Below are 25,471 nucleotides of genomic sequence, written 5' to 3'. Positions count from 1 at the left end.
GATAATGTAATTATGACCGATCATGAATAAAATTGTTAGGGATATATAAAGTTCCAAAAAAAATAGCCTTAAACGCGTAAATGCAATGATGTGTCATCTATGCTTCATGCTTTAGAGAGTTTGACAGCTTCCAAAAAGAAAATGAACGATAACAACAGCAACCAAACCGAAGGTCCGCTACCATGGTAACCAAATCACTTCCTTCTCACAAGTGTAATATCCTGGATCTATAATACCCTCCACCAACAGTTTAGTAAGGTAAAACTCTCCCGTGCCATTAGGAACCATACCAACTTGTGAAGTAATAATGATGATATTAATTAGTAACATCCAACTCTGCATTCTATGATTAAGCCTGAACTCCTTGATCTCCAGTTGATTCCCCATTAGTCGCCAAGCCTCTTATCTTAACATCGTAGTAAACTTCCTCCACTCTTCTGAGGTCATACTTCATACCTGTAAAATGCAAATGAAGGTTTCAAGTCCTTTCCAACAAAACAATAGACAAATCACGCATTAAACGACCTTGTAAAGATGACGGTACGACACACATAAATAACGAGAATCAATATGGAACCCTACCATCAAATTTCTTGCGCAGGAAATCATTCCGTAGATTAAGCATTCGGAAGGAAGCATGAAGATCCGTTAAGAACTTTAGCACCTTTCTTGGGCAGTCATAGTCCCCAGCTGTCACTCGGTTCACCACATACCTAGGCTGCAACATTTGAAAAGTGTACAATAAGAAAGTCTCTAGACTAGATTCTACAGCTCATTTTCAAAGCCTTCAAATTTTTTTAAATCATAAAATTATTGTTCATCAAAATTATGCACTTCCCTAGAAATTTTATCGATTTGGTGAAACCATACCAAAAAAAAATACCCGGATGGGAAACAAATCAGCCCCTTAGCATAGAGTCCTCTTTCAAAACCCTCCATTTACAATTATTACGACATCCCAGATGTTCAAAAATTTATGTAAAATGCCAAGTTTATGACAAACACAAATAAAACCAGAAGGATCCACAGTTGCAACACGTAGCTGGATCATGCTTTCAAAGTTCCATAAAGTAGTTCTTACCATTTCATTGGACATGAAACATATACCTGCATAATTACAAATTTTTTGAGATCAGAACCAGAGAATAAGAATTTACAATCACTAATGAAAATTTTACACAAAATTTCTTGCACCTTTAAATAAAAAAGGAATGTAAAAATCATAATAATAAAGGCACACTTTAGTAGAAGCAAGGCTCGTGTTGGGGGAAAAAAGGTCGAACCAGTTCGCTCTCAGATTTTGTACAAAGGTTATTATAATCTTTTTAACCTTTTCAAGTGACACCTGAAGTTTTTTTTAAAGTGATCCAATTATGTCCTGCCACTAATAATGGTTAAATTGTTTCCATTGATAGAGCCTAACTCTGATTTGTTCAGAAGCATAGATATCCAATATTCAAGGGGTGGTCAAAAGGTTATAGATAATATCATAACTGCTCGACGAAATTTTAGAGTTCTGATCTTTTGATAGTATAGTCATAACAACTCTTCATAGACACCACATACTTTCATAATATAAACAATATACCACAAGAGACACAAAATCAGCTCAATTAACTGATTTTGCCCCCACCACCCAAATATTGAGAAATTTAACAAAGTTGATAGGTCGTAAGGATGTTTGGCAGATAGACCTAGCCACAATCTAAGAAGCATTACAGATTAGAACCATTCAACGTATCTAATTCCAACCAAGTCCAAATCTAGAACATCAAAAAAGAAGGCACAATAGGCATACACCTAATCTGCAGAACCAAAGCAAATCACACAAGTAATCAATCATCCAAAACAGTTAGGACTTAGGACATTACCAACTAGATAGTCCTCAATGTCCAATCCAAAATCCAAGTTGTTCACTGCAAAAAAATGAATGGAGTGAAATTGGAGCGTACAATTCACTATAGCATTCCGAACTGAATGAAGTTCAATAACCTCAATGAAAACTATATCATGAAAACTAGTAAACTTCCCCAAAAGATTCATACACATATTAGTAACTGTACATGATAATCATCAATAGAGGAAGGAGCAGACATACATCCCAGTTTCTCCTCGGCTTCGGTATGCAGAAGAAGATTTCCTGTTTCCAGCCAGTGCATAAAAGCAAGCAGCGATGCTACAGACTGCGTCTCACTCCTCCAGTCACCATGATACCTAAATAAAAGCACAACAAAGCTAAACAAACACAACAAAGTTGACACAATCATATGGCAATTGAAGTGTCTAAGATACCCTGTTCACCTATAGTACTGTCCTGGGCACTCATGCAGAACTTCAGCAAGTCGACAGTACTGGTCCTTCAGCACATCAATCTGAGCCTTGGCCTTCTCAAGAACCTCTACTCCAAATCACCAAAGCAAGAAGTTAATTTCTTATACAATTTTCTTGTTAATTATATCCCATTAGTAGAAAGAATTGTCACACACACACGCCCAAGTGTGCGCATGTAAAAAAATTTAATGCATGACGCTATTCATGTATTCAAAATCATGACCACCTATTTAGCTTATCTAAACTATTAACTAAGGCATGGATAATTTTGTGATATATCGCATTCTTCAACATATGATTTTCCTTTGCCAGCATTTGATTCTAGAAAAGAATGACAGATGTAAAAAAAACCTCATTGAGAATGGGAGGTAGCCTGGTTGGTCAGGTTGCCTATCTAAGACTTTGAGGTCTAAGGTTCTATTCTCACCAGGGGTTGGGATTTAGATAGTTTCCATCCGTTGTGGTGGCCTTAATGCCCCTCGGGCATGAGCCTTTCAAAAAAAATAAAATAAAACCTCATTGACATCATATTTCATCCAAACTATCACTCTCTGGCAAAAGTCATAGCCAACAAGAACACAAGAATCCATTCAAACAAACACCAAAATGGAAAATATAAAATGCAACCAAATGACAGATTCTCCACTCGCCTGGAGTTTTTGAGTCCCTAAAATATCTAACTGTCTCGGTTTAGAAGATAATTCAATAGCTAAGTTGGTTTACTATTTTCACACATTTTAAAGCCTTTTTTACCTCTCATTTCTATCACTCTTCAACAACAAAAAATCGAAACACAAGAAACCAATCCCTCAAGTTTAGCTCAAGAAAAAAAAATGAAGGAAATTAAATTTTGTTACCAGGTACAGGCCCTGACTGGTGAACGAGTAGGAGACTGGCTTGCATGAGCCTCGTTGAGGATTCGATCTCCATCGCAACACCACGAATGCGCTCACGCAAACTTCCAGACTCTTCCAGCTGAGTGCGGAACTCCTCAAATTGCTTATCCAGCGAAGTAAGGAACGACGACAGAGGCGCGTGGCCGTCACCGCCGGCCATTGAGCAGGAATTGACTGATAACGAAAGAAATTGCGCACTTCGGGGACGAGAGAACGGAATCCGGAGCGTATAAGACGTGACAACAAAGGGAAGTGCCTGGAGAAAGAATGGAGAGGCAGAGTTAGGGTTTAAGGAGCGAGAGAGAAGAGTGAAGTAGGCTTTTCGAAAAACAGAATTCATTTTTCTTCGCGGTATTGAAAATTATTGGGTGTGGGCTTTGCCTCGGTGGTTTATTATTAAATCTTCGGTACTGAGTGTTCAGGCCCAGGTCTCGCTCAAGACATCTCTTTTGGCCCAAATAAAGTTGGGCCTCAGATCTCCTAAGCCCAAACACCGATAATAATGATAATAATAATAACAATAATAATAATGGGAATATATAATTCGTTATTTGGTGAACGGTCCGAAGAGAAGGATTTATCGGTTCTTACTTGGCATTTCAGAATTTCTTTCAGGGTTTAGATGGAGTAGAGCTCTGTTTCAATAGAAACCCTAGGAATCAAATCGAGGGGGCATATCTGTATTTTTAATCTACAGTTTGCTGATAAATATCTTTACTTCCACCATTTGAATTCTCTCCTTCATCTTCTTTGCCGTCAAAACCTTATCTTCGGTTCAGTTGAAGCAAAAAAAAGCACAACAAAGCGGCTATGGCTTCTACTGTTGCTACTTCTCTGCTCCTCCCATCTCTAAACCCTAATACGATATCTTCCGGGAATTCGAAACCCACTTCTATTTCCTCATTTTGTCCTTCTTTCGCTAAGCCAATTTCGGCTTCATTTTCTCGCTCCTTGACTTCGTTTGCCTTTCAACCTGTGTCATCTCGTTTAGGGGCTAAGGTTTCCATTTCTTCGGAGCTTGGCGAGGAAGAGGCCTTCAGTGAGGAAGAAGATGGGGCTAGCTTCGCTCCTGACCTCAAACTCTTCGTGGGTAATCTTCCTTTCAGTGTTGAAAGTTCCGACCTCGCTGGTCTGTTCGGGAGCGCTGGAACTGTTGAGATGGTAGAGGTATTGTACTATTCTTAGCTTCTTTTCCTTGTTTATGGAGATGCTTCTTTCTGGACTCGTTAATATTTGACCTTCGAGCTTCATTTTGATAGCAATTTTTATTTTTATTTTTATTATTTTTGTGCGCTAAAGTTATAACTTTTTGCAGGTGATTTATGACAAGAATACTGGGAGAAGCAGAGGATTTGGTTTTGTTACTATGTCAAGTGCTGAAGAAGCTGAGGCAGCCGCTCAGCAGTTCAATGGCTATGTAAGCCTTTATTTTTTTATTTTTTTTTTGCTTCTGTTAGTAATTTGTTGAAGGTTTTAGTTCTGTTATTGTGAAAGCTGGGTATATCTTGTAATGCCTTCCTGAATTGAAAAACGAAATTAATAAAAGTTTTACCTTGATATTATACATCTTTCCCGACTTTAAAACTTTGAAAGTTGGATGAACTAGTACATGATTGTATGCACATGTTTGCATAAAACTCTTTCTGTATCCTGTTTGGTACTCTGCGTTTGAGTTCTTGAACTTTCAGTGAGTCAATATTTTTTATCATCAATAACACGTGGGTTCATTGACAACTCTAGTTTCACCTGCATTGTTTTATGGGGCTGTTGCAGGAATTTGAGGGGAGGGCATTGAGAGTGAATGCTGGACCTCCTCCACCAAAGGAATCTTCTTTCAGAGGGTCCAGATTTGGTGGAGGTGGCGCATCTTTTGGTGTAGGTGGCGGATCTTTTGGTGCAGGTGGTGCAACATTTCATCCAGCCAATCGCCTCTATGTTGGTAACCTTCCCTGGGGTATTGATGATTTAGCTCTTCAGAACCTATTCAGTGAGCAGGGAAAGGTTGTGGAAGCCAGGGTTGTCTATGATAGGGATAGTGGTAGATCTCGGGGTTTTGGATTTGTTACTTATTCTTCTTCTGAAGAAGTTGACAATGCCATTGAGTACTTGAATGGCGCTGTAAGTTTCCTTGACCTGACCTACTTCTTGAGAATTGATCTCTCTAAAATGTACTACTCTGTGGAAAGTCTTGGAAATTTATTTTAAATGTCATGTTTTAATGTCATACAGTTATGTTTATGTAATACGCTTGCCATAACATTATGTTCAAATACCCATTTTTGAGCTTTGTTGATACTGTCTTCCATTTGCTGATAAATTGCTCCGCTGGGTGCAGGAGTTGTCAGGCAGATCAATTATAGTCTCTGTGGCAGAATCTAAGCCTAGACGTCAATTTTGAGCACTGGATTTCTGATAAAATCCCCCTAAGAGTGCTATGGTACTATTCTCTACCCACTCAGTTGCATTTAGGCCTCTGGCTAATGCATTTACATATTTTGTGAGGATGCCTGTCTGTTTGCTTGCATTGTAGTCGACACCTCTAAAGCACCTATAATTATTTATGTTGCTCAATTGCTAGGATTTGGGTCTGTCGAGGTTGTAGATGCAGATGTGGAAATACATTTCCTATGTCTAAATTCATTGATTGATATTATAAGCCTAATTCCCTATCCTCAATTTTATTACCACGTTCGATTTTTTTTTTTACTCCTAGCAGCCAATTGATTCTCTCCAATATGACATCAAACTGTGCCAATTTCTGTAACAGGGATCTGCAAGATGCAGCTGCGATTAATTTTGCCGCTCAAGGAAGAATTGTAGAACATGCCCCTTTGTATTTTATGGTAGCTGTATCTGGGCCTAGGGGCTATCTGGTCTCTCTGATCACGGGCCTTTGGATCAACAAGAGCTGATAGTTTGTGTTCACATATCTTGATGTTGGTTTTGAATGCCAGATTCCAGATAAAAGTGATATGTCCATTTTGAAAATATAAATGACTGAATGGTTTGATTTTTCGATATTTTAGAATAATAATTGTGCTTGTTAAATGATTATATTGAAATGTGAATCTTGATTACTCATCTATATCTGGTTCTAGATTCTGACGATAAGTTTTGTTGTTATTATTTCCTGCCCTTGAAGGAAATATATAAATTTGTGAGCCCGCAAGGTAGATCCTTTTTGCAACTAAGGAATTGTCATTCTACTTCAACCCTTGTTTAAGGTTCAGTAGATTTTTATCTAGCATTCTAGTGGGATGAGATGCAGCATACGGAGGTTGACTCTCGTCTTTCCTTGGTTCTGCTTATTTGTGTTGGATTTTACCCATTTTTGAAAGAGAGAACAACAGAAGCAAGTTGGAGTGAACGATACCAATTACCAAACTCAACAGCAGTGCTGCAGTGGAGTGTCCTTGTTGAGTTGTATGTTCTCTCTGGGTGGGCAACCTTCGACGGTGAAAAATGTAAAGTGCGAGAGAAAGCTAATATTGAGTTGCGGGCATGTGCAGAGAAAGCTTCTCTGGCCCTTTTCTATTGAATATTTTTGTTCCAAGTTCTAAGAGGGGCTGCATTTTCATCTGCATTGTTGGCATTGCAGAATCTATCACTCTCTTCTCAAGCAGTTGTACTAGCTGCCAGGATCTTGATTTGGGCTTAGTAATGTTGGCCCGTTTCTATTTTTAGGCTCATTCCAAGTAGAATTTCTGATTGAACGTAGCTGGGCTTGGGACAGGCCCTTTTTCTACAGTTCTCCAGAGCCCATCCTACTCTTAAGCCCAAATCTCCAACGGTGATCAAGATGTTGTCCCCCAAGTTTTTCTCTCATGTTAACTCTCATACCGTTGGATGTTTGTGGTCAATTTTGGGGTCGGTAGCATTTGTTTCTTAACTTATCACTGTGATTAATTTAGCAACCCATACAGGGAGGCCCGAGGTAACATGGATTAGGTCCGTTGTGAGGTTCGTCCCACATTGACCTCTGCTAGTGCTGACACGTTCTTCATTAGGCTTACTAATGTAGGCCCGTTTCTATTTTTTCGGCCCCCTCCGAGTTGAATCCCCGATTGAATTGAACTGGGCTAAGTATCAGGCCGTTGTGGACTGTTCTCCGAAGCCCAGCTTAGCTATCTCAGTATTGGATCTGCCCATCTCTTAGGCCCAGTTCTGTCTGTTTTCTTTTATTGGATTAGTCCAACGGTGATTAAGATCTTAAGACATCATTTTAGAGAGAGAATCTGCGGCGGGCCTAATTTATCACGGAGATTAAGACATAGCAGTGATGTGAATTCATCCTTCCTCCCACATCCCTTGGATACGGATATATATATATAAAGAAAGGTGGTAAGCCACCTTGTGTTACGTGAATCTGCATGCGCTTGTTCCAGGCTTTTGGAAAAGTTTAGTTGAATACCAGAAAGTCAAGTCAAAAACTGAGTGGGGTGTAGTAGTGATTGATTTTCCTTCAACTTTTGGAAGAAACTAATCTTTGACTTCAAGTCTAAGAGAGAGAAGCCCCATATATTATATTTAATTTTTAAGCAGAGTTTTGTAGCTTCTTAATTAATTAATTCTCAATATGATAAAAATCCACAATACATTTCTTGTCTTTTACTGATATTTCTTTATTCCAAAAAAAAATGCCCATAAAATTAGATCGTATTCGTAAAGCAGAACCATAAGGCATCGTAATGTCTTTCTATGGGGGATGACAGGTTCAAGACTTTGGGTTATCCGGACACATACTTCGTGAAATGGTTCATGCTAGTGGAGCAATTATAATTTTCTAATTAATTATCTTAATTGAATGTCTATATTTTAATAAGTAATTAAACGTTCCTTTTTCTTTTTTTTTCCCCTCTCCTTCTTTCAAATGTGGAAACTGGAAAGGCATAATGATGTAAGTTAGTGTGAGTGGGGCATGCATAATAGGCTTTTTCTACCAAATCAACTGCAAACTTTAGCAGTATGTGATGATTAATATTAATATTTCTTTTATTTAAGCATGCTATGGAATTATATATGCATGTGGGGGTTATCTTGCTTTCATCATAATAATATTAATTAACGTAAAAAATGGGTGAGACTAAACCAGTACTAATACTTGCTTCGAAGAAAAGAGAGAAAATAACTAAAATCAATAGTGCTAGACATTGATCTCAGTTGTTGAGGTGTATGGACAGCATTTAAAGTGCACGTGGAGTCCATCACATATATTTTAATTTTCATCCATACATCTCAATAATTATGATCGATCCCAATTGCTGGGACGTTTTATCTTTCCCAAACTAAAATTAAAAAATTAGGATCCAAATCAAAGAAAGGCAGTTGTAGACTTGTAGTGGAGTTGAGGAGAGTATGCCCTAGAAAAGTTGGACAAGATAATGTTATTGAAAAAGAAAAGAGAGAAATTAGTACCATATTGCCTCCAAAACCCTAGTCAGAGTCATATACCTCCATATCTCTCTGCTTTCACAGTTTTTTTCCCTTTCATTTCCATTTTGTATTATGCAATTTAATTAGAAACATATAGACACACCGTTCTACTCATAGTCAAAGCGTGTCCTTTATTGGGTGAAACCTTTCCATTTTGCTCAAATTAATTAGAGATTGGCCCACTTTGACCAATGGCCCATATTTCTCCTCCTTGAACAGTTCTATTATCAGGTATTGCAAGTGTATAGAAATAAGAAATGTTTTTTTTTTTTAAATATAAAGGGCTTTTGGCCTAATTAATACTAATAATCCTTTTGAATACCATAACTTATTTGGCCAAGGTAACATGAGGTCGGATTTTGCGATAGTAATTTACCAATTACAGAGGTCTCACTTCTCAGCAATTAAGGAAACACTTGCTTTGGCAGAATTGAGTGTTGGCTCCCTAGATATGAGCCAAACATGGTCCCACTAAATTTGTACACTACCACTAATATGCGAAGTTTTCAACGGAAAGAGGTGTGGGAAGCCATTATCACTTAACACTCTAGTACTACTGGATAAGGCATTCGAGTGCCAAGTTGTTTAAAACCATTAAACCCCCCCCCCCCCCCCCCCCCACCCCCCTCTCTCTCTCTCTATGTATATATATATATATATAACGTATATATGTAACCAAACATGACTACTTAATTAGAAATACCAATCTTCAGATTAATTAAATAATAGGCTTTGGAAGTACTGTTGAATTGAACTAGACTTATTTGATGAAGTTAATTAAACTCACATTTTCTAACTTCTAAGGGAGGGATCCAATGTTCATGATTGAGTGAGGCTTGCTCAAGCAGGCATGCATGATATACACATACACAAAGATGATAATAAATTTTATAAAAAAAAAAAAACAAAAAACAAGAGTGAGAGAGAAGGTACTTATGGATGAAGTGCCATGGCCGTCATATTGGAATGTGACAATTAATTATCATGATTAGTGATTTTGTGGACTACTACATACTACTCTTTCTTGTAAACCAATAAAACTCAAAAGGCCAGGGCACCACTTAATCCACAAAACTAGTTAATGCACTCTTTCATGGAATGATGACACACACATATATAAATATTATATTAATTATGCGTCTGGTTAATCAATGCCCTAACTGCAATGGTGCCCTATTTGCTGGGCCAACAAAAACGTTGGCCCGGTCCCACTTTTATTATACAAAAAATTAAGTCAACCACGTCTCCCAATACAATCACATCAGCAAAACACATATTTCAATACAGTCACATCAGCAAAACACAAATTTCTATACATTATCCCTTCCCACTCAACATGGAGGTCAACAACATTCTATGTCTCCATGTTGTCCCCAATAAAACTACATCAAAACACATAATCTCAATACAACCACATCAGCAAAACACGTCCCTCAATACAGCTATATCAACAAAACACATTTTTCAATACAACCATATCAGTAAAAAACAACATCTTTGTTGACCCAACAATAATTTATCATTACAAATGTCCTAACGCAATGGTTAATGATTCACCACAAATATGCCATGTGCATGTGATAAACGATCTATCTCCTAATTTTTTAAACTTAAAATGTCTATATGTCAACTGAAATTTTTCAAACTCTAAAACACCTTTATATCATTTATTCAATGTTCTAACAGCATTGGATAGCATTTATCATTAATTATTTGTTCTCAAAATATATAAATATGTGTGTGTATGTATATGTATATATATGTATATATCTATGTTGTGTAGTGGTCCTAGCATGGTAGAGGGTATACGATCCAATAGCATGTCAGAGTGGTGTGTGTACGTTGAATTGATTTGAAAATGTATGGTAGGGGAGAAAAGGTCAAAGTAGAAAATGATAAGATCGTGTAACAAGAAGGCACAAACAAACTAAAATGATGGGTAGAGTCCTTCAGGTGATGAATGTGTACCAGCAGAAGGAGACAATGGTCTTTAAGGAATCCATCCTCGATTAACTACTCTTCACGTTCTATCCTCCCCCCACAAAATCATTCAATGTTTTGATATCTTTTCATCAATTATTGACGACCATGCAGTGAGTGATCCCAGGAGTATAGAAACAAATTAGGGTGTTTGAGAATCTAATCACGGAGGAATAGTTCAGTTGGTTATATCTCTGGGTATAAGGCAGATGACGTTAAGGTCGGGAGTTCGAAATCAATTTAGAATATTTCAATGTGATTTTCCTAGTTTCATGATGCGAACAGTTTTAACGATCCCGAGATCTACACCCACTCAATTGTCCGAATAACATGTTGAATTGGACGATTTCTCGAGTATTTTAAAAAAAGAGAGTATGAGAATCCACTGAACTATTTTATTGGGCACGATGTATGGTCATTTGTTCTACATGCACCAAACAACTATCAGACATGAGTTGACCCGAAGAAAAGTGGTTGCCTACATGAGTGGAGATTTGAATTGTTATTGGTCCTAAATTAAATTTGTCAAGCTTCCAACATATGATCAGAAATCCTTTTATTGAATTGACAACACTACTAATTAATATAATTAGTACTAAGCACTAATCACTATCATCAGTAGTATTGTAATGCTATTTATGTACACATTATCCTATTTACTAATTGATTTAATGTTTCACCTTTTTTTTCATAATTATTGGTCTTTCTCACATTTCCACAATTGGTTTAATTAAGGATCTAATATAAGGAATGTAATTTGTCTTCTCCAATAATTTGAACTTTGAAGTTAGTTGGAGAGATACTGTCTGCTTTGACTTAAGCAACTGTATTAACTGCCAGATACGGTTCATTAACGGCTCCGTCTTGTCAACTTAACAGTGTGGGGGTCTTGGGCCCTCATCTTCAGTATTCGGTTAACTTCCTTAACCAAGCCTTTCCAACCCTGGTTAATTATTGACTAACTCGCGGTAAATTTCTTTTTCTTTTTCTTTTTATAAGAAACAGCATTTCATTAAACCAAATCAGAAGAAACAGACTCCTCCAACTCTAACGACGAGGTACATCTTTTTTTTTAATAACAAAGAATTATGATATTTTGATCGTATAGATCCTTTTAATCGTCGATGCGTAGATTATAAAAAAAATATGTATTATATATATTTATTTGCATGCATGTTCAAAGATGAAAAAGTGTAGTCAAATTAAGAAAGTGAATGTAGGAGAGATGGATTAGAGGCATAGCGAGGCTCCAAATGAGATTGAGTATTTTGCTATTTATAATGTTATATTATAATAGATTTTGGGAAAAAAATTATGAACACTAAATTCTAAATCTAAGACCCTAAACTATAAAAATTAAGTCTTAAACCCTAAACTTTAAACACCAATTTATAACTCCTAAACTCTAATATGTCATTTTCACAAAAAAAAATCATCATTTAACATGATTTTTGAAAGAGAATTGGAGCTAGGAATTGGAACCCTTCCCATCGATCCCTGGATTAAAATAAGAACTTGATTGGATCGGAACTTGCCAAACCAATTAAATTACATAAAGTCCATGCAACTGCAAAGACTAATCATAAAAAGGCAAAGCTGTTGACATGGTTTACATAGAAATCTCTAATTATTTCAAACATACCAAACCAAAAGCTAAAATCATGGGGGCAAAGCTAGCTAGTACTCTTTTTTTTAATTGTTTATTCGGCAAGTCATGTGGTCAAACTCCCAAAAATTAGGCTTTGCTTTTATGTTATATATATATAAACCAAAACTTTGAATTTGATGCGATGTTTATAGACTGAAGTTTGACTCTTCACGTTGACATTTTTGTGATTTTTGAGAAGGATGGAAGGATCAAAACGTGAAGCCAAATTAACGTCCGTTATTAAACATGTAGTAAAAAAAAAAAAGGAATTATTGACTATGGAAGAATGATTGCCACGTGTAATTACCCTGTTGAAAATGTGCGTTGCTGGGGGATTGGTACGTCATTATCTTCTTACGCGGAGAGATGAAAGCAAGACAGGCAGTATATGAAGTTATGAGGCTATATATGTATGAACATGAAAGCGTTGGTGTCGTCTTCTGCTCCTCAAAAGCATATACTTTTCTTGTATATGATTCCAACCGCTCCTCGACAAATAACTTTCTCTCTGTCTCTCTTGTAACCCTGAACGCATTAATTTTCTATGTTGGATAACTATTTGGCAAGTATCAAATCAGTATGTATATGTGTGTGTGTGTATATATATATATATAATGATTAATGTCTTGTTTTATAAATATGAAGATTAATGTCTACAATAAAAAGTAGCTTGCATCGTAATTACTAAGCCTGAATTCGTTAAAAAAACAAAAGTAGTGTAATACTAATAATTTTTTAGAATGACAAAGTGAAAAACTTTTGAATTTGTGTCAGTCACATATATATATATATATATACCCATAGGTCCAATACCAAAATTTAAGAAAAAGAAAAAGAAAAAGAAATGCAAGTTGGTCGACCCATGATCTAAATGCGTCGTCGACGTTCTCTAAGGTTTGGGGGACAAAGCATGACAACACTTTCTTTCAGCTTTTTCTCTGGAAAAAAAAGAGGCAAATAAGTGTTTTTTTTGTTCATAGTACATACATACATACATATATATATTGACTGATGGATGCAGATATATAAATGACACAATATATAGAGAAAATATCATATATGCACTTTCGGCGAATTATAAGGTAAAACTATTTAGTGTATAACATAAGGTCTAGAGCGATAAAGCCAACTCTCACATGACTACAACTCTACGAGAGAGATGGATCCCAGAATAGACTGGTCACAGAAACTTTGCACGAAATGACTTATTATCGTACAATGCATCAAGTTTCAGGGAAAATAATTGTCCACGTACTTGTAAAGAGAAGGTGAAAAACACACACATATACATACATACATACATATATTTTTTTTATTTTTTTTTTTTGAGAATATGCATGCCCGCCGTGCATAATCTTATATACCTAGGGACATGTTACATGAAATAGTAAGAGAATTCTCATATGCGAATTTTGTTTTCATCCATAAATGCGGCGGGTCAAAACTGTGACCGATTGGTTTTTTTTTTTTTTTTTTCTCTACAGTTGAAAGATTTATCATGCCCACCAAGATTAAGACTACCTTTGATTACTTGTATCTAATGTTAATGATTAGGGTCAAAATGAAAGTTGTCAATAGTGATCATCATTTTTCTTTTGTAATGAAGTTAGTTATACATGGTCATGACCATCGAATAAAAGGGGCATTAAGAAGAATCGAGTTCAGAAAAAGTCAATAGTTACTGTGGTCAAAAATATTGAAAGTGAAAAAGTCCCAAAAGAAAAAGAAAAAAAAAACCTTATTATTCGATTCAATGAGAGGGTGATGTTTTTGGGTTAGCTTTTGTAGAGACAAAGATAACTTTTTTCATTTCTTTGTGTTTGATCCTTCAAGGACCATTGAAAGCTAAAAAGGGTTCAGAAATTGAAGAAGAAGAAGAAGAAGAAAAAGGTCGGTGGTTAATTAATTATGTGACACACACACATCACTTCTTGTTCCGATTAAAATGCCGACAAACTAAATTACATGCAACTTAATTGTTCTACGTCACTACTTTTTCAATTTTTCAAATTACAACTTGCAACAAAAGTGTTATAACACACAGGCATTCTTGTTTGTTGGTTTGAATAATTGCTAATAATTTTGATGGAAGAAGCTAGAGAAAGATAAAAAGAGAGGACAAGATCAATTATACGTGTCCAAGCTTTGGCATACACATATATATAACCTGTACATATATACTTTGATTTTGCGGTGAAAGACATGAGGTTACAAAGTATTCCAAACCTTGCAGCACCAATAATTACGACTTATATCACTTTCCAAAAGCATGAAATTATATATATTAAGAGTATATACGTCATATATAAAGAAATTAACACTATTAACGATTAAATATGTTAAAGAGGTAGAGTACAAACAAGTTATGGGAGCCTACAACCAGATGTGACTCAATATTGTGAATGATGGTATTGATCCGATGGCAAGGAGTATGTTAATCATATTTTTTCACTAGGGTTCAATCTTATCGAGAAGCACGAGTTTACATATGGATTTTCCATGAGATTGTCTAACATCTGTAATTTGTGGGATAATATGGAAATCCAATGAGTTAAACTTGTGTGCATCCGACGGATAGTAGCTGCGGGTTCCACCATAAGAGAATGTAACTCAATATTGCATTGGGAAATGAATGTAATAAAGAATAGGTCGGATTTGGTTCAAAACAGGTTCCTGCATGTACATGACATTTCTTTATCTGGTAATTACTCTCATCCAGCTAAAAATTCAATAATTGAAAAATAATATTTAATAATCTTCTATGTTCAATGTAATTAGTTTATGATATTCTTATGTGCGCTAGCTAGCTGTATAGCAAGAACGATTTAATAAGACAAATATATTGATCAGAGAACCAGCTCAACTAACACTCTAACAAGGCATGCCCAACAGAATTTTATTTTTTAAATACTTTCCAAATTCATGAAAATTAATTTTGTTCACGAATTTTGTATAGAAGTCTAGCTAGTAGGAATGAACTAACTAATGGTGATTAAATAAAAATCAAAACATATGTACAGACTCAAAGTGAGTGGCACAAACATGTGTAAACGCGACACTTACAAGCAAAACAAACGAAAAACAAGCATCATATACAACATATATATATGTATGCGCATGCAAGGAAGTACTCAATTAATTTACAAGACCCTAAGCTAACAAGCTCAATTCCTTATTTAGTAAACAGTGATCATCTGGAGTAATTTATAATCTCAAAAACTTGGTCAGAAATTAACAACAGCGCCTATAAAGGCCAATCATAGGGATTGTCAATCTTAATTAATAAAACAAACCCACAATTAGTTTAATAGCATAGCTTCAGTTCCAGCAATCCTGGTATCAATATGGTACCAAGAATAAAATATAGACTTCAAAATTTTATGCAATTAACAAATTAACAAGTGGGTTATTCAAAATAATTAATCTTTTGATGTGGGTTTTTGGAATAGGAGATGTGATTGGTGGTGATCAAATGTTGTGGATCTGAAACAGCATGCATATATGCTTATAGATATATATATAGTGTATGGGTTTATGGGGAAGAGAAATGTTTCCTATGAAGACAACAACTGTGTCGAATAAGGAAGGTCGATTAGGGCACAAGCTGATATGTCTTACTCAGTCCCTGTGTTTTTTATTCAATCATCTGCCCACATTGTTCTATATTAAAATAAATATATGCATTTGCACCCATACTTGTATGTATATATAACACAATATTATGAGGAATGCCCATATCTGCACCAGGAGAGGATTAAAGAATTAATTGTGGTTATCTGTCATATGTTAATGTTATATATATATATATATATACACACACACACACATATATTTTCTGCTAAAAGGTTAATGCCTTTATGGTAAAAGTTGTGAATTTGACAGTAATTTTTTTTTTGTCACATTTGGCTGGTTGATGATCCAACAGAGAACATGCACTGTCTAATTCGCATTTAAATGAACTGAGAAAGGACAAAAGAAGAAGCTATATAATTATTTATTTGGCAATCCAAAACAATACATTTGTCAAAATTAAATGGATTAATTAGATATTGTAAAAGAATAATTATTTTCTTTATACAGGGGAAGGGGACAGAGAAACTCGAACTCGAAATCTCTATGAGATACTTCACACATGAATGTCATATGAGCTAGTGATGCTGTCAAAAAGAATTACTTACTTGGGCAAAACAGGGGAGAAATCAGAAAACCCATAAAATAAGTAGTCCACGCGTGCCAATATTAGGTGTATGCGTGCGAGATGTGGTGCGAGCGTGCTGTAGAGGGTACACTCACGTGTGTTGAGGTTTATATATACCAATACGCATGAAGTGAAGGCACTCAAAGAAAGAAAGAGGCAGAGTACTACTACTAGTAGCAATAGTGGTCACACAAAGAAAGTAAGTTTAGCTAGTGTGTTTATTCTGCTTGAATCCTCCTTTGACACATGTCCATGCTACCAATCGTAGAGTCTTCAAGCTAGTAGAGTAGCCACAACTGATTAAACTACAAAAATCAAAGAAAGGAGAGTGATTTTTGAGATGGGGAGTGAAATGCATCAGTCAAGGTTCAGGAGGATTTGCGTCTTCTGTGGGAGTAGTCAAGGCAAGAAGACTAGCTATCAAGATGCTGCTATTGAGCTTGGCAGGGAATTGGTATTGTGTCCAATATTGACTTCACTTTGATTCATTTGATTTCCTTTTCATTTGGCATTTACACTTGTGGGTTGGACGGGGATGACTGTTTTTACTATTTGGTAAAGTTAGAAGCTTTGATGGTTGTTTGCTCTCTTGAAGATGTATATGAGAATGGGTCTTGCTTGAAATTTACAGAAAATTTTGATTTTGGGTAATACTTAATTATGTTCACTACTTGTTTGTTGCTTGGTTTGTGAGCAGTTTAGTTTTAAAATTATGGGTTTCTTTTGTCAGAGTGAAACATCCTCTTTGCTGGTCTGGCATTATGTGTAAATGTGTGTTCTGATTAACCCAATGTAGTCATCATTCTGTAGCCATGGCATCTTCATGTAATAACTACTGTTATTTCGAAATGGGTTTGACAATATGATTTGGGTGTTGTGTTTTGTAGGTGTCAAGGAACATTGATTTGGTCTATGGAGGGGGCAGCATAGGTTTGATGGGTTTGGTTTCACAAGCTGTTCATGATGGCGGTCGTCATGTTATGGGGTAAGACATTCTACCTTATTCACTTTTGTCCTCAAACATCATATTGAAATCAAATATATAAAAGAGTGAGAAACACAATTAAGAGAGCTAGGAATGTGTTAATCATGGTTTTGTCCTTCATTTCAACTAATTCTTGTCATGTTATTGTCTTCCTGCAGAGTTATTCCCAAGACGCTCATGCCTCGAGAGGTATGTCTGCTATAGCCAGAAAAAGTTTGGACACTTTTCTTCTTCATTTACACAATTTTTTAAAGGAGAAATCATATTTTATTTTAAATCAGTTTTTTTTTCTTGCCTTGGGTGGATATAGTTCTGATATTTGTTCCTCACTTTCTTTATTTCTTTTCAAATCTTGGATTTGTTTTTTTTTTGCTTTTAGCTACTTTTTAATTTGTATGCCGTTCTTTTCAATATCTTGACTGGTTGTTCTTTCTATTGGCTGTAAACAGCCCCTTCTGTTATTTTCTGTTTGTTTCTCAAGATTTTTATGGTTCTCCGATGGGTGCTTGATAGCCTTGTCCATATATACAAGCTTTCATGATTTCTGTTGCTGTATTCTTTGTCTCCCAGCTAGCACAAACTCTTTTCCCTCATACATTTTTTTCACTTGTTCAAGGAAATTTTCTTTTTGGTTTCTCTTCCTTGACATCTTCTAAGATTGGAGTACCCAGTTTTCATTAATATTTTTTAGCTGAAAACTTTACTGGCTAAGATGAAATCATTGCAATTTTTTGTCCATCGTTTCTGAAAGACTCATCATTGCTTCACTGCATAACACTCTCCTCAAATTTTCAGCTTCTTTGACCTTTTCTGTGCTTATGATACTTTTTCGCAGTTAACTGGTGAAACAGTAGGGGAAGTGAAGGCAGTAGCAGGCATGCACCAAAGGAAGGCTGAGATGGCTAAGCATTCTGATGCCTTTATTGCCTTACCAGGTTTTACTACAAGCCCTTTAAAACTCTCACTTGCACGGAAATTCTAAGGCAACTCAAGATATCATTTATACCACAGCTGCTTTACTTTTACTAGTTTTAGCATGTAAGGTCTAGCAGATCTCATGTTTTGATTCTTTTGGGGATTACTATGTTCTTTTGTTTGATCTATTTGCTACCACTTGATATTAAAGAAAGTTTTCCTCTTCTCCCCATCTTCAAAAATGTTTCTGGTAAGAAGTTACACTAGTAAAATCCTTTGTTAATTCACTTTTAGTTGCTGGTTTTTTTAAGTTGCTGATTAAATGCAAGTTAGCTACTTTCATGTTACATTTGCTTTTGTTGAGATACTCATGTGCTTCATTTTCATGAGATTATGACAAAATGTCAGCTAAATCAAACTGTTGTCGCTGGTTGTGTTTTGATACTCATTATAGTAACTTTTATTTCTTTGAAAACAACTGTATGAAGTCTAAAGAAACACAACTTTTTGAACTGTCCCTCACGAACCCCAAGACCATGGTTAGACAGCAACCCTTCAAACCCTACTTGACCCATCAACATCTTACACTGAAAATTAGACCAGAGGAACTCTGCTTATTTGTCAACATACTCTTTTCTTTCCCTTCTTAACTAGTCCCTCAAGCTCTAGTTTTTTTCTGTACCAAAATTTTCCTAGCACATAATGGGTAAAGACACACAGACCCATTTTTGCAATCAAATAGTTTTCGCCAACTAGCACCTGAACCTGAACCTGAACCTAACAGGCAATGATGTTCACCCCTTATTAGTAATTATCTATAGCTTTGAAAACATAGAAAGATGTAGGGCAAGCAAGGGCACAACAGTCCTTTTTCTCTCCATGGGGGACTCAGTAGCATGATAAGATGAGAGCCCATTATGACCTGGACAGGTTGCTAGAAGATTATGTCTCTGTTCTCACAAAGGTTGGCAGCAATGAAGACCATGTTTAGATGTAAAAGTTAACTGATCATAAAGAGCCTCATGATGCTAGCAATAAAACCTTGCCCATCAACACCAAGTGGGGGAACTTGAGAACTTTTTAGTCAAATTAAATTATGACAGGCAGTCGCTAATTTGTAGTAATAAAGTAAGTAATTGAACGTGACATGAGATACTGCATGCTGGTGAAACATTATTATCTGTGTTTGTGAAAAATCTGGGCTTTCATGCTGGGGTTTGCTGCTACAATGTGAATGTATTAAAAATAAGTACCGTGATTTTTCTTGTAGGAGGTTATGGAACTTTGGAGGAACTACTTGAGGTGATAACCTGGGCACAACTTGGAATTCATGACAAGCCGGTAATGCATGTGTCTACAATACTCTTATGCTGTGTTCCTGTCTTGTACTCCAATTAACTACAATTCTATATCTGGATTAAGCTGATAAAATCTCTACTGATTTTTAGAATAAAATGAGAAATGATATGCTCCATGTTTTGAAGGTGGGATTGCTGAATGTTGATGGATATTACAATTCCTTGCTCTCATTTATCGACAAAGCTGTGGAAGAGGGATTTGTTAGCCCAAGTGCGCGCCAAATCATTGTCTCTGCACCAACAGCAAAAGAGTTGGTGAAGAAACTGGAGGTAATCTCAAGAACTTCTTTCCTTTACCTATGCTACTTCACTCTGCCTCTTGCTCTGTAGCAGAAACTTATCACAATTAAATATTGTTACTGATTTTTTGTTTAATCTCATGATTTGTTAGGAGTATGTCCCCTGCCATGAAAGAGTTGCTTCAAAGTTGAGCTGGGAGATTGAGCAACTTGGATACTCTCATCAAACATATGATATCTCCAGATGATTGTGAGTTACACTGCATGGAAGGGTGGAAGGGGGAGGTAGATTGAAGTTGCATTTAGAATAAGCTAATTTAAAAACACTCAGAGATTGATCTCGAGTAAGTAGTACCGTACAATTGATCTTGATATATGGAACTTCAAGATTTTTTTAGTAATGTTTTGGTTTACTTTTCAAGTAGTTGTGAGTAGTACTGTACTAGAGGATTATGAACAATTCCCCTTTCAACTGTTGACTAACTACATGTTTACTGATTACTAGCTGTTTTAGCTTCCTTTGCTTTCTTTCTTCTTTAAAACAAAATGCAAATCTGGATCAAACCAGTGAATCAAACAGCACCAATAATTGCAAAATAAGGAGGGGATAACTGCTATGTGTAACATAAGTAAACATCAATGGAGAGGGGGATAACAGTGTAAACATGTTTCCAATCTGTGTTCCAACTACTTGTTTGCTGTTAAGAGAAGGACAACAGGCAGGCCTAACTCATACCAACTACTAACCACCAGTAACAGAAAGAGGGACCAGGTGGTCTTCCTTGGCATAACCTTCTAATGGGTCTCCTTTGTTAATAAGACAATGACATGTATCCATGTTGTAAGAGAAGGACCAGTAACTAGTGTTGCAGCCATGGACAATTTTAGGACAATAACATGATACCTTGAACTCTGTCCCAGTTTAGTTGACCAATTGTTTGTGGTTTGATGACACTGATTGGTGGTGGTGGTGGTGGGAAGTCCAATTTGGAGGCTTGTGGGTTATGGGTATAATTTTGAAAGATTTTTATGTGAAAGAGATGATGCTGAAGAATAGTAGACTTTTCTGATATGTAACAATCCCTGTCTGGTCATTCAAAACCCCTCTTTCGATTTGTCAAAATCGTTAGTTTTTGTTTGAATTGAAAGATGTTGAGAGTGTGGAAAGGAGAAGAAAAAGGTAGATCATCCATAAAGGGAAAACTTGCAATAACATTATTGAGAGAGAGGTTTTATTTACAGTTCTTAATCACAAGATTCAGACTCTGTTTTCTTACATTTGAGGCCTAGTACATCTTTGGTGTAATGGAGCCCATTGGGCCTTCTTCCTGGCCATTGCATAAAAACTTCGTGTTTGGGCTTGTGGGCTGGGCCTCATACCACATCTATCCATTATGTATTGACAGTGATTAAAATTTCAATATACCAGATATCTCCAATGCAATGCTGAGGTGAATGCATATAACTCATGTGAAATTGTGGGTTCTAGATGCCCCACATGATTCATATGAAATCGTGTACGTATTTTCTCACATTTGGGATGGATAAGACAAAAAAAAAATACTAGGATCCGTAAGACTGTTTCACAAAATCATATATTTTCAGAGCCATGAAAGGAAACATTAGTAGAACTTGCTTATCAAAAAAAACATTAGTAGAACTACGTTTCTAAACCATACAGCACTTTGACCCCTCTATGTTTCACGCAGGAAAGAATCACAACAATCTTCAAGAAACAAATACAACAAAGAATCCTAGAGATCTTTTAATTTCTAGTTGGTTTGGATTTAACAAAAGTTTTAACAAAGTACCTCAGCATTGTTGTGATGGCCTTGTTTTCCATTCAGTGATGAAGCCGTTGTCTTCATATCACATGATTTTGTTTCTTTGACATTGCAATGGCGGGATTTCTGCCCGAAACCCAGCTTTTTGGAGAATATCTTCCAGCTTCTCTTTGATTTCGCCAACTTCCGAAGCTCCTGGTTCATGCTTAAACACTCCTTTTCAAGATCAGAAACACGCTCCGCGATGTCAAAAGCCACAGCGCAGTCTTGTGCATTGTCCATTTTATTGGACTCATCATTCCTTGGGAGCCCTATGCTTCCATCAGGATTCTGTGAGGTTTCAAGGTTTTCAGACACAAAAAACCAGCCAGAAATTGATGTGCGGAGTCGCATTTGTTCGAAGAAGAGAACTTGGACGATCACTCGGAGAGGTAGCCTCTCATTCTGTGCTGCATGGGTGCTGGCTTCCAACGATAGCTTCTGGCAGTTCATGAGCCTGCAAAGTTGCTCTCTCTCCATATCTGTAAGCCAAGGATGTGCCTGAAATCACAAAAATGTTAAAAGGACTGGTTAATGTAAAAGAAATATTGGCATTTAGCAAATATAACGCTGATAGTAATAGTATTCATCACATTGAGTACCTTCAGGTATACATCAACTGCATGATAAATGCCATCATCGAGACGCCTAGCATAATCCGGGACAACAGCGGCAAGTGCTTCGAATTTCGGAGGCTTCAGATTAACATCTGGAGCAACCTCAGCAAGATATTCGTCTATTAGATTGGCAACCATTGTGATAGGCGTAAGTGGATCAGTTCCATTCGTCAACTGGTCTTCAACTATGCAAGGGGAAGATGATATAGCTCCTCCCAGTTCTACTGTCTTGAAATGATCAAGAATTCTATGAACACACTCTATATCATAAAGGGTATCGACCGAATAACCCATATTTGGTATGAGAAGATCCACAAGGACAGCTTGGTCTAATTGTGCTCCAACCCTTTTCTCCAAGTTTTCCCTGCATGATGGACTTGCATGTAACACCATTGCAGCTCGGAGCAGCCTAAGCAGAAAATTGGTGGATGTGGCACCTTTCTTAACTGGTAATAATCCAACAATGTCTTCGAGAAGAACCTTTTGATCAGCCTCAGAAGGGGTGGATATGGTAGTCCCTGGATTGATATGGTTTACGTCATAGGTTGCCTGCATATTCATCAAGGGAAGGCGCCTCTTAGCATAGTATAGGAGGGAAGCAGCAATAGTCTCAGGCTGCATGCCTCTTGATTCAATGGCTAAAATCAATCGCTTATAGAGAGGCAATCTGAGGAATGAAACATCCTCAAACCACCAATCATTGGTCGTAGACGGTGGCTTAGTTGCACCAGATAGTCCATTCCATAAGGCAGGAGCTGATGCAGTCTGTGTGTCACTGCATTCGGATACAGACCAATTAAACAGGTGTGGGTCTGTACAAGCCTTAGTTGCCAATGACTCGATGCACCTTGAGACAATGTGAAGTTCTTCTGCATATTGGAGAAATTCTTCACACGTCTCAAGAGCTTTTATAGAGTCTGTCCAATTGCTAAAAACTTCATTAAGGAAAGCCTCTGTATGTGCAATGAGATTTCCTTCTCCATAATCTTCAGTCATTCGGAGGTACTCTGCCGCACATCTGAGGCTGACGATGTTCGAAGGGGTGAGCTCTATTTTAATGCCATAGCAAAATTTGGTAATAAGTTCAAATGCCTTAGCTCCACCAGGTAAGTCTTGAAGTTTCAAGACAGAACCAGATCCATCCTCAGTAGGAAACTCTTCAATAAGCTTTTCCAGAAGCCCACTTCTTGAAAGCAATGGAAACTGCACCAGATGCCAACTTTGAGTGAGATGTACGGTAACAAATACACAGGAAGAGAAAATTCAAGCAACTAATAGGTTAGAAATGCCAAAAAGAAATTAAAAAATTTGAACCTTGTGGACATTGAATGACATTTCTCCAATCTCAATCATAACGTCGCTTGGAAGCCCAGTTGAGCAAAGCCTGGAAAAACATGAATAAGATCCAAGATACAACCCAAGTTCATTCGTAAAAGGGTACATGATAACAAAAAGAAACTACTTAAAACATTTGCATCTATAGCATAGCACTGTAAAGTTCTAGTATAAAATTCTTTCTTTTCATCTTCTATTGTACTTTCCCTGATTTTCCATACCGCCACTGAACCTCTCAATCGTCTTTCTATAACTTATGGCCATATTCTTTACCCTTAATCTTCTGAGATTGTTTTTGCGGTTCTCTTTGTTTCCTTTCTAAGTGGTGTAGATCAATCTTATAAATGAGCACAATTTAAATCACCAAAAGATAAAAAAGACAAATTACGTAACCGATATGGCAAAGGAATGGATGGAGAGAATTGAGCTGTATGCAACAAAAATTTTTTTTTTTTTTTTTTTTCCAAAAGTAATAAAACTTGAGTTAACTAATCCCCAATGCCAAGGACAATTTGCCCGGTTTTAAGGCTCCCAAAGCATATCTGCAACTGCAAACAAATCACAATTTGCACTGGCTAACCCCGCGTTCTCATTGACATTAACACAAACAGATACAATACATAAATGACCACCAAATCACTGCATCAGAAGCAAACCCATCATCCAACTCCAATTGTAACTTACACATTAAGATTCAATTTCAACAGAGGAACGTGAAACATCTTATCCGATTTACGGAAGAACCCATGTACAATTTATCATCTAAAAAACATGCAAAAGTCCTATATTTGCAAAATTGCATAAAAGATAGAACTTACATACCAAGTTTTTCCTTCACGATGAAATACTTCAGACTTAGAACCCAATGTCATGCACGCCATTTGTGATTGTGGATTAGCAACCATCAAGTTAAACACTGTCACACAAGAAGACAAAAAAGAAACAGATAAAGAGTAATAACCAAAGATGATGAAAAGACAAATGCGAAGGGACCAAACAAAAACAAAAAAAGTCCGACCAATGTAAGAAAAAGAATGAGGGGATATGCTTCTCATGGTAGTAGTTAAGAGAGATAAATAGAGAGGTAGCGAGTCTAAAGCAACAAGTGAAAGGAGAGAAGAAAGCGGTCGCAGTGTCTAACTCCTGGAGCTGCACTTGACTGTGATCTCCTCCTTTTTCTCTCCTTACTTGTCTCTTCCTTATCATCCCCACCCCTGCTTTTTCTGCCATGTGAATTCTAAGACCATATATACTTTTGGGCCCATACTTTCTCTCTCATTATATTGAACCAAGCCCGTGGTAACAGTTTTGGGCTTGGCCCAAGCCTGGATCTTAAACTAGTTAATTGTACAAGCAGGGCCCAGGTTTGAAGCCCATTGTTCATAACTACACCCTAAATTAGTAAATTCAAGTGGTCACGACTTTCGAATAGCAATCAAGTGCCTCCGCCGGCGTCGGCGGCCAAACCGGCTGCGCAGCCGAATCAACAACCTTATCCCGTGCCTACACGTGTCTAATTCATTACTGAATTCTGACAATTTTTTTCTTCTAATTTCCCCAAATTTGCTATAAGTGGAGTTTTCCAAGTGCGAAATGTATAAATACACCCGACTGTGACTGATGTGATAGAAAATAATGCGTCATGGTGCATCAGGATTAGAACACGTGGAAGATGCTTTGTGTCAGACGATCGGATGAGTTGACACTCATCCG

At 36.7% G+C, this 25,471-nt stretch overlaps 4 protein-coding genes across 5 annotated transcripts; 2 read left to right on the top strand and 2 right to left on the bottom strand.

Moving 5' to 3' along the window:
* Window positions 1-23: 23 nt before the first annotated feature.
* LOC119990124 (translin) lies at window positions 24-3,593 on the bottom strand. The gene is made up of 7 exons (XM_038835974.1): window positions 3,189-3,593; window positions 2,302-2,398; window positions 2,099-2,214; window positions 1,872-1,916; window positions 1,082-1,107; window positions 583-718; window positions 24-456 (listed from the first exon to the last, which is right to left on the bottom strand). The coding sequence occupies exons 1-7, from the start codon at window positions 3,565-3,567 to the stop codon at window positions 350-352; spliced, it is 906 nt and encodes a 301-aa protein (XP_038691902.1). The 5' UTR covers window positions 3,568-3,593; the 3' UTR covers window positions 24-349.
* A 231-nt stretch (window positions 3,594-3,824) lies between these two features.
* Window positions 3,825-6,312, top strand: LOC119986670 (RNA-binding protein CP29B, chloroplastic-like). Its single transcript, XM_038831324.1, has 5 exons — window positions 3,825-4,394; window positions 4,543-4,644; window positions 5,001-5,345; window positions 5,563-5,664; window positions 5,995-6,312. Exons 1-4 carry the CDS (start codon window positions 4,038-4,040, stop codon window positions 5,623-5,625), a joined length of 867 nt encoding a protein of 288 aa, XP_038687252.1. The 5' UTR covers window positions 3,825-4,037; the 3' UTR covers window positions 5,626-5,664; window positions 5,995-6,312.
* A 10,258-nt stretch (window positions 6,313-16,570) lies between these two features.
* Window positions 16,571-20,406, top strand: LOC119989129 (cytokinin riboside 5'-monophosphate phosphoribohydrolase LOG3). The gene is made up of 8 exons (XM_038834462.1): window positions 16,571-16,685; window positions 16,755-16,940; window positions 17,374-17,471; window positions 17,630-17,660; window positions 18,307-18,406; window positions 19,657-19,727; window positions 19,871-20,014; window positions 20,136-20,406. The coding sequence occupies exons 2-8, from the start codon at window positions 16,827-16,829 to the stop codon at window positions 20,229-20,231; spliced, it is 654 nt and encodes a 217-aa protein (XP_038690390.1). The 5' UTR covers window positions 16,571-16,685; window positions 16,755-16,826; the 3' UTR covers window positions 20,232-20,406.
* A 1,161-nt stretch (window positions 20,407-21,567) lies between these two features.
* Window positions 21,568-24,983, bottom strand: LOC119990095 (BTB/POZ domain-containing protein At5g03250-like). Of its 2 annotated transcripts, XM_038835936.1 has the most exons (5): window positions 24,900-24,983; window positions 24,581-24,674; window positions 23,738-23,807; window positions 22,409-23,626; window positions 21,568-22,307 (listed from the first exon to the last, which is right to left on the bottom strand). In XM_038835936.1, coding segments are annotated over exons 1-5 (1,908 nt in total). In that variant the 5' UTR covers window positions 24,901-24,983; the 3' UTR covers window positions 21,568-21,782. The 2 variants fall into 2 exon arrangements, with proteins under 2 accessions (XP_038691864.1, XP_038691855.1); XM_038835927.1 differs by lacking the exon at window positions 24,900-24,983 and having other exon boundaries at window positions 24,581-24,845.
* Window positions 24,984-25,471: the final 488 nt, after the last annotated feature.

This window comes from Tripterygium wilfordii, chromosome 3, assembly GCF_013401445.1.
Source record: "Tripterygium wilfordii isolate XIE 37 chromosome 3, ASM1340144v1, whole genome shotgun sequence".
NCBI lineage: Eukaryota > Viridiplantae > Streptophyta > Magnoliopsida > Celastrales > Celastraceae > Tripterygium > Tripterygium wilfordii.
Note: the sequence above shows the minus strand (reverse complement) of the source record. Positions and strands in the feature narration are given on the sequence as shown.

Bases quoted from the DNA above. Each gene is read 5' to 3' on its own strand.
- LOC119986670 (XM_038831324.1), top strand. From the start codon at position 4,038: ATGGCTTCTACTGTTGCTACTTCTCTGCTCCTCCCATCTCTAAACCCT. The intron at 4,645-5,000 runs GTAAGCCTTTAT...GGGCTGTTGCAG, and splicing joins CTCAGCAGTTCAATGGCTAT to GAATTTGAGGGGAGGGCATT. The intron at 5,346-5,562 runs GTAAGTTTCCTT...CGCTGGGTGCAG, and splicing joins TTGAGTACTTGAATGGCGCT to GAGTTGTCAGGCAGATCAAT.
- LOC119990124 (XM_038835974.1), bottom strand. From the start codon at position 3,567: ATGAATTCTGTTTTTCGAAAAGCCTACTTCACTCTTCTCTCTCGCTCC. The intron at 2,399-3,188 runs GTAACAAAATTT...GATTTGGAGTAG, and splicing joins CCAGTCAGGGCCTGTACCTG to AGGTTCTTGAGAAGGCCAAG. The intron at 1,108-1,871 runs GTAATGTCCTAA...GTAATTATGCAG, and splicing joins CATTGAGGACTATCTAGTTG to GTATATGTTTCATGTCCAAT.
- LOC119989129 (XM_038834462.1), top strand. From the start codon at position 16,827: ATGGGGAGTGAAATGCATCAGTCAAGGTTCAGGAGGATTTGCGTCTTC. The intron at 16,941-17,373 runs GTATTGTGTCCA...TGTGTTTTGTAG, and splicing joins TTGAGCTTGGCAGGGAATTG to GTGTCAAGGAACATTGATTT. The intron at 18,407-19,656 runs GTTTTACTACAA...TTTTTCTTGTAG, and splicing joins TGCCTTTATTGCCTTACCAG to GAGGTTATGGAACTTTGGAG.
- LOC119990095 (XM_038835927.1), bottom strand. From the start codon at position 24,813: ATGAGAAGCATATCCCCTCATTCTTTTTCTTACATTGGTCGGACTTTT. The intron at 23,808-24,580 runs GTATGTAAGTTC...ATGTTTTTCCAG, and splicing joins CATCGTGAAGGAAAAACTTG to GCTTTGCTCAACTGGGCTTC. The intron at 22,308-22,408 runs GTACTCAATGTG...TTGTGATTTCAG, and splicing joins CAGTTGATGTATACCTGAAG to GCACATCCTTGGCTTACAGA.